The following is a 14,699-nucleotide window of genomic DNA, read 5'->3' as shown; positions in this document are numbered from 1 at the left end:
TGGCCAGTTTGTTCCACTTGTTGCTCAAATTGACCAGTAGACAATCGGTCTTAAGGACCACCATAATTCTAAAACTACCTCAGATATCTTTTATTATTAGAAAGTTTGTGACTGCTCTGGGTCCTGCTCTGAAATATATTTATACAAAATATTCTTTCATACTGGTCATTGTATAGCATTACAAAAGAAAAGGATACCCTTATTGTAACCTGAAGCTAGTCACACTGGCCAAATTTAGACTACCCAGTAAGAAGAAGAAATATTAAACTGGAACCATTGGTTTTGTTTTGTTTTTAGACTGCCTACACAATACCAATCCTGGCATTTGCATTTGTGTGCCACCCTGAAGTTCTACCCATATACAGTGAACTGAAAAAGTAAGATTACTGCTCACAGATCTACCCTTCCCAACCTCTGTAATTAAGCATGGATCATGTTAATATTGTTTTTATATTTATACTCTTTGGATATTTCTGCTTTCTATTCTGTGCCTGTTTCCACAATATCAAGGCATGTAAAAATTATTATTTTCACACTGATACTGCCTTTCCAATTATGAAAATGTTGTATGGTCTGTCTGCAACAAATTGGGAATAATAGCCTTTCTGTGTAGGATCATTGTACTCCTTCTCCTTCTGCCTTGCTGCTAAATGAAATCTAGCTATCCATACATTCTGTGCGCAGAAAAAAGCCCAGCTTTTTAAAAGTTTTAAAGGAATAAAACTTTTTTAATGAAGTGAATAAAATAAAGCTATACAACAAGTCCAGGAAAAAGTAAGATGTTGGTATGCAGAATAACTGGGCAAAAACTAATGTAATGCTGTATCTGCAGTGCTAAATTATACCAGTTTATTTTGGTCTTTCCACACAGCTAGAGTTGTTGGGCCGGTGGGGGTAACATAACAATTAATCCAGTATAGAACTGTTGCAAATGATGAAAGAAAGACAGCAAGCGGAGTAGGTCAGAAATATAATCTCTAGAAAAGGCTTTGGAATATATGTACCGTATTTTTCGGACCATAAGACGCACTTTCCCCCCAAAAAAAGTGGGGGGGGAAGTGTGTGCGTCTTATGGTCCGAAGGAAGGTACCTTCGGGAGGGGGGGCGATCTGCTGCCTCTTCCTCCGATCCGGCGCTTCCCCCGCGCCTGCCTGCCTGGCTCCATCTTCTTCAAGCAAGCGCTGGGATCGCTCCACGTGGCCCCACCGCAAACCCAGCACTTTGCAAGCGACGGCTGCGGAGGGGGCAGCGTGCTTCGTCCTTGCCTGTGTGCCTAGCTTCAGCTGTGATGTTTAAAGCAAGCGCTGGGATCGGAGGGGGGAGGGAGCTTTAAACATCACAGCTGAAGCTAGGCACACAGGCAAGGAGGAAGCACGCTGCCCCCTCCGCAGCCGGCGCTTGCGAAGTGCTGGGTTTGCGGTGGGGCCACGTGGAGCGATCCCAGCGCTTGCCTGAAGAAGATGGAGCCAGGCAGGCAGGCACAGGGGAAGCGCTGGATCGGAGGCAGAGGCAGCGGATCGCCCCCCAGGAGGAAGGTGCGTCCTATCCTCCGGAGCGCCTTATGGTGAGAAAAAATTGTAGAGCACCTGCTTTGCATACAGAACAACTCAGGGTCAGCTCCATCCCTGTCATTTCCAGTTCAAATAATCAAGTAGATGGTGATGTGAAAGACCTCTTCCTGTCTCCACAGAGAGCTGCTACTGACTTTGACAGACCAAGAGTCTAACTCAGTAAAAGGCAATTTCATGTGTATGTTCATACTGTTCTTGGCTTGTGCTGCCAGAGAAGAACTTCCATTCAAAGTAGACAATATAATGCTAGATGGATCAGTGGTATGAGTGGGTACAAAACATCTTATGTCCTATCATCTTTTTTTTTAATCCATAATAAATTAATTGTATATTATTTCTTCATATTTTCTTCTGCAGCCGATCACGGAAACGGATGCAAAATGTTTCCAATGTCTCCATCACTGGGATGCTTGTCATGTATCTACTAGCTGCTCTGTTTGGCTATCTTACCTTTTATGGTGAGTCTCTAGAAGTCTTGTAAAATTCAGGATGAGGATGATAGTGATGCCTCTGTTTTCTTGTACTAAATATTTCCCTAATTGTTTTCAGTTTTTCTTCTGCTTTATAAAGGGCTTTTATAGCTTTGTGAAAGAACACTGGGTTAGATCCAACCAATTTTTCCAATGTTGAAAAAGGCAGGAAGCACCAAAAAGCTATGCTGGAGATCATGGGGCCTTCATGGACTAAAACAATGCAGGGTGAGGGCTGCAATAAGGAAGCAAATTGGGTTAGATGAAGAGAAAAAGTAGGCTGTATCCAACCTGTCAATATATTTGATTTGTTAACATGGCCCCATCTGTGGCTTAATTTCAGAAATTGTGGCTATGAATAGACAAGTTTCAACAAACCTGAGGAAAATGACAGATTTGCAGGAAAATGTGAAGTTTAAAATTTTTAAATGGGAGGGGTAATCCCCCAACAAAAAGATAGAAGCAGCACCTGTAACCTTTAAGAAACACATGTCCTGAGTGACTGTTGCTAGGCAACCACAACAGTATTACTAGGCTTAAAGCCTTAGTTTGTCAGTAAAAGGAAGAGGGAACGCCCTTTCCAGGGGTATTTTGGCCTTAAAGGAAGGATTCGAGGCACCAAGCATGTCTTCTGGTCCTTTTTTGGATTCCTTCACTCCACTCAGCCTGGAGGAAAACAGGACCCTTGTTACTGTGCACTGTACCACCTGTGGGTTGGATCCATGCCCGTCTTGGCTGGTGAAAGCCAGCCAGGCGACATTATGTAAACCATTCCAGGTGATTATCAACAGATCCCTCTATGAAGGGATCTTTCCCATGCCCCTTAAAGAGGCTGTGGTCCACCCCCTCTTTAAAAAGCCATCTGCTGACCCAGCCAAAATGGCAAACTATCGGCCGGTGTCAAACCTACCCTTTTGGGGTAAGGTCAGAGCGGGCTGTAGCGGCTCAGTTACAGGGGTTCCTGGGTGACACTTCCTTGCTGGATGCATTTCAGTTCGGCTTCTGTCCAAGTCACGGGATGGAGAAGGTTCTGGTTGCCCTCATAGATGACTTCCTGCGGCATCTGGGTCGAGGTGGCTCAGCGGTGCTGCTGTTATTAGATCTGTCAGCCACATTCAATACGGTTGACCATCAGCTACTGACAAGTTGCCTCGCCGACGTGGGGATTCAGGAGTCCGCCTTGCAATGGCTGGCCTCTTTCCTCCAAGGTCAGGGACAAAGGGTGGTGATAGGGGAGGAATCATCCCAGAGACACCCACTTATATGTGGTGTGCCGCAAGGGGCAGTTCTATCCCCAATGTTATTTAACATCTGTATGCACCCCCTTGCCCAGATTGTCAGGAGGTACGAGCTTGGGTGCCATCAATATGCGGATGCCACCCAGCTCTGTCTGTTGATGGGTGGCCAGTCCAGTTCTGCCTTTGACAACATAGACCTGGCATTACAAGCCATGACATCCTGGCTCAGGCTGAGTCGACTGAAGCTGAATCCGACGAAGACGAAGGTTCTCTGAGTCATGGTGGTCCAGGAAGGGAGATTCCCTTGCTGGCCTTTGACGGGGCGCTGTTGATACCGGCCCCTAAGGTCAGGAACCCTGGGAGTTCTGGAGCCCTCTCTGACTATGGAGGCCCAGGTGGCAGCTACTGCCAAATCTGCCTTTTTTCATCTGTGGCGGGTACGGCAGTTGGCCCCTTTCCTGGAGCACCATGACTTAGCAATGGTGATCCATGCTACGGTCACCTCAAGGATAGACTACTGTAATGCCCTCTACATGGGGCTACCTTTGATTCTGACTCAAACTGCAGCTAGTGCAGAACGCTGCAGCACGGTTGTTAATGGGGCTCCCTCGATGGGAGCACATTCAACCGGTGCTGAAAGAGCTGCACTGGCTGCCTATTATGTACCGAATCCGCTTCAAAGTGTTGGTATTGACCTTTAAAGCCCTATATGGCCAAGGACCTGTCTATCTAAGGGACTGCCTTTCCCCACATATACCCCAGAGAGCACTGCGTTCAGGAAGTCAACATCTGTTATCCATCCCCGGACCAAGAGAGGCCAGATTTTGCTCTACATGGGCGAGGGCCTTCTCTGTGGCAGTGCCTATTTTATGGAATGCACTCCCAGAGGCCACGAGAGCCTGCAGGATCTCTCCCAATTCCGCAAGGCCTGTAAAACTGATCTTTTCCGGCAGGCCTACAGTAACTAATGTGGGAGGAACTGCCATTGTTATGCTGTTGAATACTACTATCCATCTATAAGACACTTAATAGAGCCATTACAGAGAATTAAGAATTAAAATGAAGCTGGATGGCCTATGTAGGAAATTTTATAGCATCATTCTTAACTTTAAATTATAAATTGTTTATATGTCTTTTGATTTTATAATTATAAGGTATTGTTATTGTTGCATTATGACTGTGAGCTGCCCAGACTTCATGTGTGGAGGGGGCGGCATATAAATTTAAAGTAATAAATAAAGAATAATAAATAATTCATCAGTCAGGCCTGTCAACAACCATAAATTACTTCCTACCATTCATCTCACATGACCTACCCAAGCCAAGCTGCTACTTCTTAACAGGCTTGCTACTTTTTAGCAGCAGCAGCCACCCCATGAAGCCACTGTGGTGTAGTGGTTAGGGATTTAGATTAGGATATGGGTCCAAATCTCCAGGCTGATATGGAAGCTCACTGGTTGACTTTGGGCCGCTCAACCTCACAGGTTTGTTGTGAGAATAAAAAGAAGCAGAATAGAATGCTGTAAGGTGATTTGGGTCCCCACTGGGGGAAAAGGTTGGGTATAAATGAAGTAAATAAATAATAAATATATCCGGGCCTTGAATTCAGCAGGAGCTCACAGGAGCACAGCTCCTGAACCTTTCTGAGGGTTTCTCCTCTTCCTCCCCACCTACCTTGTCCATTAAATAGTTGGTGGAGCTGCATAACAATCCCTGGATTAGGAGAGCGGGCAGAAAGCCAACCACCAGGAGCTTTACCACACCCCCAGCAGCCCTCATAAACCCTTGGAGAAACCCACACCACCCTTTCTCCACTTCTTATGTGATTTTGGGTGGCCAGTGCCTTGCTGGCCTTTTGACTCTGGGGGGGGGCGCAGCCAAGGAAAGCCCCAGGTGAGTGAGGCCTGCTTGAGCTGGCTGGAATTCTAGCCAGCCCTAGCTGGCCTCACTTGCCCAGGGCTCTTCTTTCTTGCATTGGGTTGCTTTTGACTGGTGGGGGGCAGCATATGCTAATGAGTTATGCTAATGAGCTCCACTACCTATTTTTCTACAAAATGACCCCTGAATATAACTGATTATTGGAGGCAAATAAGAGGCAGGTTGGCTGATGGGTGGGAAGGAAGCAGGCAAAAAGGAGAGGATATGGGGGCTGCCAAGAAAAGAGAAAGAGGGAATTGTGTGGGTAGGGGTTTACAGGAAAAAGTGAGGTGCCTCCTGCAAATCCTTTAAGCTTCCCTACCATGCAGCGGGGCCAGAGTTTTCCTGGAAAAAGGCTGCCAGGGGAAGGGAAGGAGGAAAGCTGAAGACTGAGGGACAAATAAAAGTAGGTTGTCTAGCAGGTGGGAAGGAGACAAGAAAACAGGTAGAGGGTAGAGGCTATGGGGGTTTTCAGAAAAGAGAATGAGGAAATAGTGGGGGGAGATGAATGAGATTCTCCATGCAAGTCCTTTCAGGGGCCCCACTTGTTCTAAAATTCCTTTAAGGACTATTATTATATAGCAAGAAAGAAATGGTAGATGCAGGCATGAAATTCTTGGCTCTGCAGACATAAGGCTATGGTAGGTTTTCCTTATTCATGTTTAATCATTACATTTTAGTTCTTATGCTCTAAATAAAAATCAACCGAAACCAAGATACGAAGCCATGTTTTCAACAGGAGTTGCCAAGAGTGGGTTGTATGAACCATGGTTAATTGCTACATCTACACAAAACAGAGTGGCAGCTACCTCATCTACTCAGCCTCTCCACTTGCAGGGTGATATGCAATTCTCAAAAACAATGACAAGACTGTTTACTTTTACTGCAAATCATAAGCAGAGTTAATATTTCTTCATCCATTGAAGTCAACTCAATTTAGGACTATAGTCAGAATCTCAGCCAGGGGTTAAGGCAGTAAATTATTACCAGTTTTGACAAGTGTTATCTCTATACTAGATCTAAACCAAGATCTGTAATTGTCTGCCTTGTGATACTATGCCTTTTTTATTCAGTCCATTTTACCTTTTGGGATATATATTTTCAGTGGAAGAGGGTTGTCTGAGTTTTTTTTTTAAATTTCTTTTCTGTAGGGGAAGTTGAAGATGAGCTACTTCATACATATACCAGAGTGTACACTTTTGACACTCTGCTCTTGATGGTGCGCTTTGCAGTGCTTGTGGCTGTGACACTGACTGTGCCGATAGTCCTGTTCCCTGTAAGTCAGAAGACTATTCATATGTTACTAGCCCAAAGCTGAAATAGAGGTATTCCATCTCTCTCTCCCTCTCCCTCTCTCTCTCACACACACACATACATACATACAAATTCATGGAAATTCATTTGTTCATTTGACAATGTTTCATCCTGCCATACATTTGAACAGGGTTCCTCAGTGTTGTGCCATGTTATTACCTTGGCACCCATCAAGCTTTTCAGAAAGTAGGTGATGCCATTGTGAGGCAGGGCTTGTTGTCGTGTGCCTTTATTCAAAGGGTTTTCCATTGGAGGATCAGGAGAACAGGTAAGCACCCAGGCTTTTTTTAGGGTATGGTTCTATTCTCTCTTCACTCTTTCCACTTTCCCAAGAGGTGTAAGGGGAGAGGTATTCCATTTGACTCCAACTCCTTTGGCAGCCATTTTAGGGTGGTGCTTCCTACCCCCTCTCAAAATTCCAAAGGTGACCACACAGACTTGAAAATATAGTGAACCCCTGGTTCAGCTTTGAAGAAATCCAAGCACCCCTCTGTTTTATTGTAGCTTCAGCAGGTAAAGTGTAGTCATTATAATTCAGAATACTAGTCACCTTTCTGTCTAAGTTGGTAGTGCTTACACTGTGAATGGTGATCCTACAATGGGTTGAAACTCCCTCACAGGACAGCCTCTCTGTCTCCAGAGCTGAGAGCACCTTTCTTCCTGCAAGAGGCAGAGTGGCCAAATTATCTCCTTTGCCTTGCTCATTTCCTAGAGGCGTGGCTCATTCTCAGCTGCTGGCCATACAGGAGGCAATCGCCATAGACTATGCCAGTTGCTTTTGTCATCTGAGCCCCAGCCTTTGGCACTGCTAAGCTGCAGGGACTTGGCCTACTCCTGGCTGGTGGTGGCATGAGAGATGGTGGCCATAGCAAAACCCTTGTCAGCTCCCAGACTTGCACCAGCAACAGCTAGGTCCACACTGAACCCCGACAGTGATGTTGGATCCCATTTCCGAAAGAAGTGGATCCCATTTCCAAATGTTTCAGAACTACTAAATACTGCCATAGTTTCATTACTTTCTTCCTCCAAAGACTTGGTGCTCCTTTCCTCCATTTTATCCTCGCAATAGCCAGGTGACACACAAGTTAAGCAAAAAGAGAAAGGCATCTCTTTCACATTGCCTTAAAAATCCACTTGCATTACTTGATGCTAGTGTGTTTTTTCTGTTCAGACAACTTTGTAAACATCTTACAGCTGTCTCATTTCTTCTCTGTCCCCCCCCGCACACACACGTTCCTAATAAAAATGGTATCTCCCACACTTTTCTTTAAAAAGTGAAATGTATTCACAACAAAGCCTCCACTCCTAATCTGAACTAAGTTTTTTGCATTGGTGACTTCCAGCACAACCTGCCCACCAGCACAACCTGCCCACCAAAACCCACCCAGAAAGGTTGACAGATTTGGGTGTTTGTTTGATCTTCTTCGTGGTCTCTGTGCTTCACACCAATGGGATATAGTGTGCCTGCACCAGTTCCGATCGGTACTTCAAAGCTAATTCTAGAAGGATTTTTATGCCCTATCCAGTGGGCATGTGCACATGCTCCACCACACATGCCCACTGGGATAGGCACAAGGATCCCACCAGTTCCCTTCTGACCGGCATGCAAATCGGTTCCCTCTTCATCCGCTCGTCGGTACTCACCTTTCCTTTTCGCCTCTCAGTATGTTTTGTTGACCGTTCTCTCCTGAAAATAAGGGAAGAAATTTTCAGTGGCAGGGTAAGCACTATTACCCGGATGCCCCCTCCCCCAATGGGGGAAATGACCCCCAACCCACCCCGGCCTTTGGGGCGGTGTGGTCTCTGGGCACCACATGGAAAAACCCTGGGGGTTCTTCAAAAGGTGCAAGCGGTGTGGCAGTAAAATCTCCCCTCCAGACGGTCATGAACTTTGCTCATTGTGCCTCAGGGAAGCCCATCCACCAGACTCCTGCACACATTGTGTAAAATTCTCAAAACAGACGATACTCAAAATGGCTTTCATGGAATCTGCACTTACCGCGCAATCCACGGCTCCATCTCAATCCAATTCCGGGCTAGCTTCAATCTCGACTGCTACTCCCTTCTCTTGATCCGATGCTGAATGGTCGGTGCCAAAATGCTTGACCCCGGCGCCTAAATTGAAAGCCTCCACTCCGCAAAAAGATGCAGGGAGGACAAAGAGCATAAGAAGGAGAAGGAGAGAATGCACAAGAAAGACTTTGCTAAGAGCTCACACCCACCTCCATCATCACCAGGCCCTATCCCAGCTCTGGAGAAAATACCACTGCTCCAGCTTCTGCATTCTCTGATACACCAACTGTCAGGACAGAAGGGAGGCACCCAGGACCAGGGGCGTAGCTAGGGCTTTGGGGGCCTGGGGCCCAAGATTTATGTGGGCCCCCCTATGTGTGTGCACGCCGCCAGAAACAGGATATGATGTCACTTCCGGTGATGTCACTTCCGCAAGATGGCCACCACAGATAAGAATTCACTTACCGAGTTGTAAACTCAGAAGGCATTTAAAGTTTAAATCCCTTCTGAGTTCACTTGACATGACTTGGCAAGTAAACTCAGCAAGTTTTCCAAATGTGTGCCCAAGTCCCAATATAATACCAATATTGGCATTTGGGAAAACTAATGTTTTTCATATCCTGAATTGGAAAAAAAACATTTTTTGCATGCCCCTTGAGTGAGGTGAGACACTTGATGCTTAAGAATAGGCAATAAGCACATTTGCAAGCTTCATACAAGCTTGTATGTGAGGCACATAGTCGTGGCATTGTTGCCTGGAGTTGCCTTTGCCATGGCAACCCAAAACAGCACTGGAGAGCTCCCAGGACTACCTTCATGAGACTCTGCTAGCATGTGATACTTTTAAAAAAAGGGTTAAGTTGTTTTGTGAATTCCACATCACTCTCTAGGACAGTGGTCCCCAACCTCCTTGGTACCGGGGACTGGCATCAGGGCTGACTCACCTACCACTGCCCCAGGGCTGGCAGAGTGGGAGCACAAAATTTGCCTCCACCCCCCCGTGCCGCAGTCTCGTCACCTGCCCCCCCCGTGACAAGGCTTGGATTCCCCCCTCCCGCCACCATCTTCCCTCTCTCCCCAGTACTACAATGCAACATGGTGCTCTGTCATTGTCTCCCTCCCTCCCATCGCGCCGAGCCAAGCAGCGCCGAAACTGAACCTTACCAGCTTTGCTGTAGCCGCGTCGTCTAACACTTTGGAGTTCGCGCGAGAGAAGACCTCCTTCCCTCCTTCCTGGAACCGGAAGTGAGGGGGGAGAAGTCTTCTCTTGCGCGAACTTCAAAGTGTTAAATGGCACGGCCGCAGCGAAGCGTTTTGCGGCGCTAAAATGTTTCCGGGCAGGCACAGCGAGCGAGCGCGAGGAGAAAAGGCGGCGCGGGGAAGCTGCCTGCCTCACTTGACTTGCAGGGCTCTCGCGGGGAGGACGGCCGAGCACGAGGGGCCCTTCTGCGTCGCCCGGCGAACTTCGCGCCAACTTGCAGCCGGCGGCAGGTGAGTGGGGACCCCCCCTTGGCAATGCGGGGGCCCCCCAGAGCCCCCAGACCTGGGGCGACCCGCCCCCCTCCCTACACCACTGCCCAGGACACCAGCTTGTCTGACTTTGAAATCAACTTGACCCAACAATCATCCAGATCTACCTCCTCGGGATCGAACAACTCTTCCACACAGCCAGCGGACCCTGCACCGCAGGGTCTTCCCTTGACACCGAAGACACCAACCCAGCCAAACCCAGAGCAACTGATACCGAAACAGCTGGAAGCTCCGAAACCACCACACTGGGACCCACCGCAGTGGCCCTATATGTATGGGACCTGTCCCATGCCATTCCCTTGGATGCCCCACTTGTACCAAGATTGGGATGCATGTTCGATGATGTCTCACCACTCCAAACAGCGAGACCGAGACAGGCCACCACCCAAAGTGTTGGCACCGAAGAAACCCAGACGGGACCATACCCCTCCGCCACCAAAGCCGATTCCAAAACCGAGCAATCTACTTCGATCACCGGGGCTCTCGGAAGGTGAAGTGACCTGTTCTGACTCAGAGGCCAAGTCCAACCAGTCCAAGCACCCAGAGACAAGCACAGAAACCTCATCACCTCAACAACCTCTGGAGGAGGGCTCCATCTCTCCCTCCAAAGATCTCAGCGCCTACAGCGATTTCATCAAATGGATGGCACAAGCCCTCTCGCTTTCGGTATCTCAACCGAAACCCACAATAACAGACACGGTCTTCAACATCGTACAAAAGGATGCTTCGACACCGATAGCTCTTCCCATGACTTCCGTACTTCTCCAGGCTGCCAAGTCGCATTGGGATAAACCAGCTTCCACACCGATCTCCTCGAGGAGGATTGATCATATGTATAAGATCCAAGAAGCCGAAGCCAGTTTCCTTTTCAACCATCCTAAGCCAAACTCAGTGGTAGTAACATCCTCCTCCAAGAGCAAGAAGACACACTCTTCACCCCCCCCCCTCCCCGAGAAGGAAGGGAAGAAGCTCGATGAGATGGGCAAGAACTTCTACACAGCTGAAGCATTGGGGATAAAAATGGCCAACTACACAGCCTGCATGAGCTGTTACCAGTATGCCCTATGGGAGAAAGCCGCACAGTTCACCTCACTGCTGCCAGAGGACAAACAGCAAGACTTTAAACATCTTCTGGAGGAAGGGATGTTGTTCGCAAAGCATCAGGTCAACACGGCGAAACACTCCCTGGACATCTCTGCTAAAACGCTTACATCTGCAGTCGCCCTCCAACAGCACTCCTGGCTTTGAGCGACAGCACTCTCAACTGACACCAGATCTTGGATCAAAGACGTACCATTTGAGGGTGAGGGCTTCTTTAGCTCAACCACAAATACCGCCTTCCAAGAGCTCAACAAGAGCATTAAAACATCCCAAAATCTAGGAGTCTCTACATCCTCCAGAACTCAGAAGTAGAAACCATGGTTCAAACCCTGGTCTAAAAAACCGTATTCCAAACCATCTCCAGAACTATGGTCCCCCCCGGTCACAACATAGCCAATCCAGACTGACCTATGGGACAAAACAAAAGTTCACCCCGACTCATCAACAACTGAAGCACAAGGGCACCAAGTCAGCCAAACAGGGCCTTTGACTTTACCCCATGAGACCCTCCCACAACCCAACCAACCTGTCTCTACCCGTACTTACCTGCCTGACAGAGGATAACCTCCGACAAGTGGGTCCTCACAATCATCCAGGAGGGATACCACATAGAATTCCTTCAAATTCCTCCTCCCTCCAACATCATTGTCATGCCTCCAACACCCGTCCTGTTGGAGGAAGTACAAAACCTCCTCACCAAAGCAGCAATAGAATCAGTCGTCACACCCACCCATAACAGTAGTTTCTATTCATGATATTTTACTGTTCTCAAGAAAGATGGGGGCCTGCGCCCCATCATGGACCTCAGAGCACTCAACACCTTCATCGTCTACAAAAAGTTCCAGATGGTGTCCCTGCAGAACATCTTGCCTTTCCTTTGGGAGAATGCCTGGATGGCCACCATAGACCTCAAGGACGTGTATTTCCATCTATCAATTCATCCTTCATCCCATCCTTACCTTCAGTTTGGCATTGGAAACCGACATTTTCAATATATGGCCCTCCCCAATGGCATCTCTACAGCTCCCAGAGTGTTTACAAAGACTATGGTGGTCATCGCAGCACACCTACATCTGCAGGGAATACTAATATTTCCATACATCGACGACTGGCTGGTAGTTGCAAAATCCCCTCAGCAACTCCAGGACCACCTACAACTCACCATGACACTACTATCGCACTTGGGGCTCCAAGCCAATCTAAAAAAAAATCACACCTCACACCTTCCAATCAGGTGCAATTCATAGGGGTGATCCTAGACTCATCTCTCTGCAGAGCGTTTCTACCCCTCGACAGGATCCTTGCGATCCAAACCCTCATCCGCACCACCCATCTGCAAACATTCGCCACAGCGCTCCAGATCCAATGACTTCTTGGACTCATGGCATTCACGACCTTGGACCTGCTACTTGCGCGGCTGCGCTTGTGACCGCTTCAGGTGTGGTTCATCCGTGTGCTGAATGCATCCAGGTACCTCCAGTCTTGCAAACTCACCATACCACTATGTGTGCTGCACTCCCTGACATGGTGGGAGTCAAACCACAACCTGGAACGGAGAGCCCCCTTCAAGCTCCAGACTCCCTCCAAGACCATCATGATGGATACATCCCTCTGGGGATGGGAAGCCCACCTAGCAGGGATCTGAATATGGGGTCCCTGGGAGCCACACCGCCTACGGTGCCACATAAACTTTCTAGAACTGCTGGCTATCCAGTATGCTCTCCACTCCTTCCAGCATCTGATTCAGGACCAGGTGATCTCTGTGCTGACGGACGACACCACAGCCCTCTACTACATCAACAAACAAGGAGGTACAGTCTCCCTCCAGTTGTGCAAATTGACCATGGACATATGGGAAGACTGTCTGACATGGCAGGTTCATCTGATTGCCTCTCATCTCCCGGGTATACAGAATGTGACAGCAGACTCCCTCAGCAGAGGAGGAGCATCCTTTCACGAATGGGAGTTGAACTGCCTATACCTGAAACCTCTCTTTCAGAAATGGGGGTACCTGGACATAGATGTTTCGCCACCAGGGAAAAAAGAAAATGTCTTAGCATTCTGCTACAGAGGGGGTGCAGACCCTCTAGCACTGGGGGACGGACTCCTTTACCCCTGGCACCACAGTCATCTCTACATGTTCCCTCCAATACCTCTAGTGACCAAAGTCTTGCACAAGATAATGGAGGAATGACCAGTGGGTATCCTGATTACCCCGGGGTGGCCTAGGCAATATTGGTTCCCAGCACTGCTTTGTCTCTCCAACCAATCGTGGCACCAGTTGCCTCCAGTGCCAGACCTCCTGCTGGAGCACGGGGGCACGGTATTGTACCACAACGTACCTCAGCTGAAGCTGACTGCATGGGGACTGCCCTGACTCAGCTGACGGATAGGATACAGCATGTCCTGCTCAATAGTCATCAGCCATCCACAGGAAGTCCTACGTGGCAAAGTGGGAGGCCTTTGCCCGTTATTGTATATGCTGAGGAGCTCATGCGCCCCAGGCGGACCTTACCCTAGTCTTTGGCTTCCTGCTCTCCCTCACAGAGGGCTGAGTTACTCGTCCATCCGAGTGTATCTGGCGGCTGTCTCAGCAGCACATGCAGAGGTGGACGGTTTCTCTGTATTTACACACCCCTCCACTAAAAGTTTCCTCAAAGAGCTGACTCACCTTTTTTCTCCATCTCGCAAACCATCGCTAGCATGGAATTTGCCCCTCGTATTATCCAAGCTGACAGCGAGAACTTTTGAACCCATGGCTACGTGCTCACACCAGCTCCTGGCATGGAAGACAGCCTTCCTGATAGCAATCACATCCTCACGTCATGTGGGGGAACTTTGGGCATTGCGTTGCAACCCACCTTATCTCACCTTCACCCCGGACGGGGTGAGCCTAGCCCCTGATCTGAACTTCCTACCGAAGGTCATTTTGGAGTTCCATTTATCAGAGGACATTGTTCTACCTACTTTTTTTCCTGCTCCCTCCTCGGACGAGGAGAGGAGATTGCATACTTTGGATGTTAGGCGAGCCCTGTCCTTCTACCTCCACAGGACACAAGAGTTTCGCCGTTCTCCCTCACTCTTTGTTTCATATGCAACCCAGACTAGAAGGACTAGAATTTCTGCTCAGCGGCTATCTAAATGGATTGTACCCAGGTGCTGAAACATTTCAGCAATGGAAGGTGATTGCATTGAAACCAGCAGTCATTCTCATTGGGGTTCTCATTGGGGGCACCTTTCTCTTTCCTTTGCCTTGTGAGTGTGCGTGTGTTTGTCTGGTCTAGTTGATCTGGTCTCCTCTCTCTGCCTTTCGCTGCAGCTTGAGAGGGTTGTGATCATGCCCCCCCCCTTGCTTTATACTAGAATAGACATACTCAGGGGTCGTTTTGTAAAAAAATAGGTGGCGGAGCTCATTAGCACAACTCATTAGCATATCCCCCCAGCCAAAAGCAACCCGATGCAAGAAAGGAGAGCCCTGAGCGATCAAGGCCTGCCCAGTCAAAAGGCCGCCCCACCCAATCAAAAGGCCAGCAAGCCATCCGCTG

The 14,699-nt window shown here is 48.3% G+C and overlaps 1 protein-coding gene across 3 annotated transcripts in view; it reads left to right on the top strand.

The window, feature by feature from the left end:
- The window catches only part of SLC38A4 (solute carrier family 38 member 4), a 46,707-nt gene that overhangs the window by 24,379 nt on the left and 7,629 nt on the right, over window positions 1-14,699 (top strand). For all 3 annotated transcript variants that reach the window (XM_060244958.1, XM_060244959.1, XM_060244957.1), the window contains exons 11-13: window positions 298-377; window positions 1,929-2,029; window positions 6,348-6,472. In XM_060244958.1, the coding sequence (XP_060100941.1) occupies window positions 298-377; window positions 1,929-2,029; window positions 6,348-6,472 (306 nt within the window). The remainder of the gene's footprint in view (window positions 1-297; window positions 378-1,928; window positions 2,030-6,347; window positions 6,473-14,699) is intronic.

This window comes from Heteronotia binoei, chromosome 8 (genome assembly GCF_032191835.1).
Source record: "Heteronotia binoei isolate CCM8104 ecotype False Entrance Well chromosome 8, APGP_CSIRO_Hbin_v1, whole genome shotgun sequence".
Classification (NCBI taxonomy): Eukaryota; Metazoa; Chordata; class Lepidosauria; order Squamata; family Gekkonidae; genus Heteronotia; species Heteronotia binoei.
This window is presented reverse-complemented; position numbering and strand designations above follow the sequence as displayed.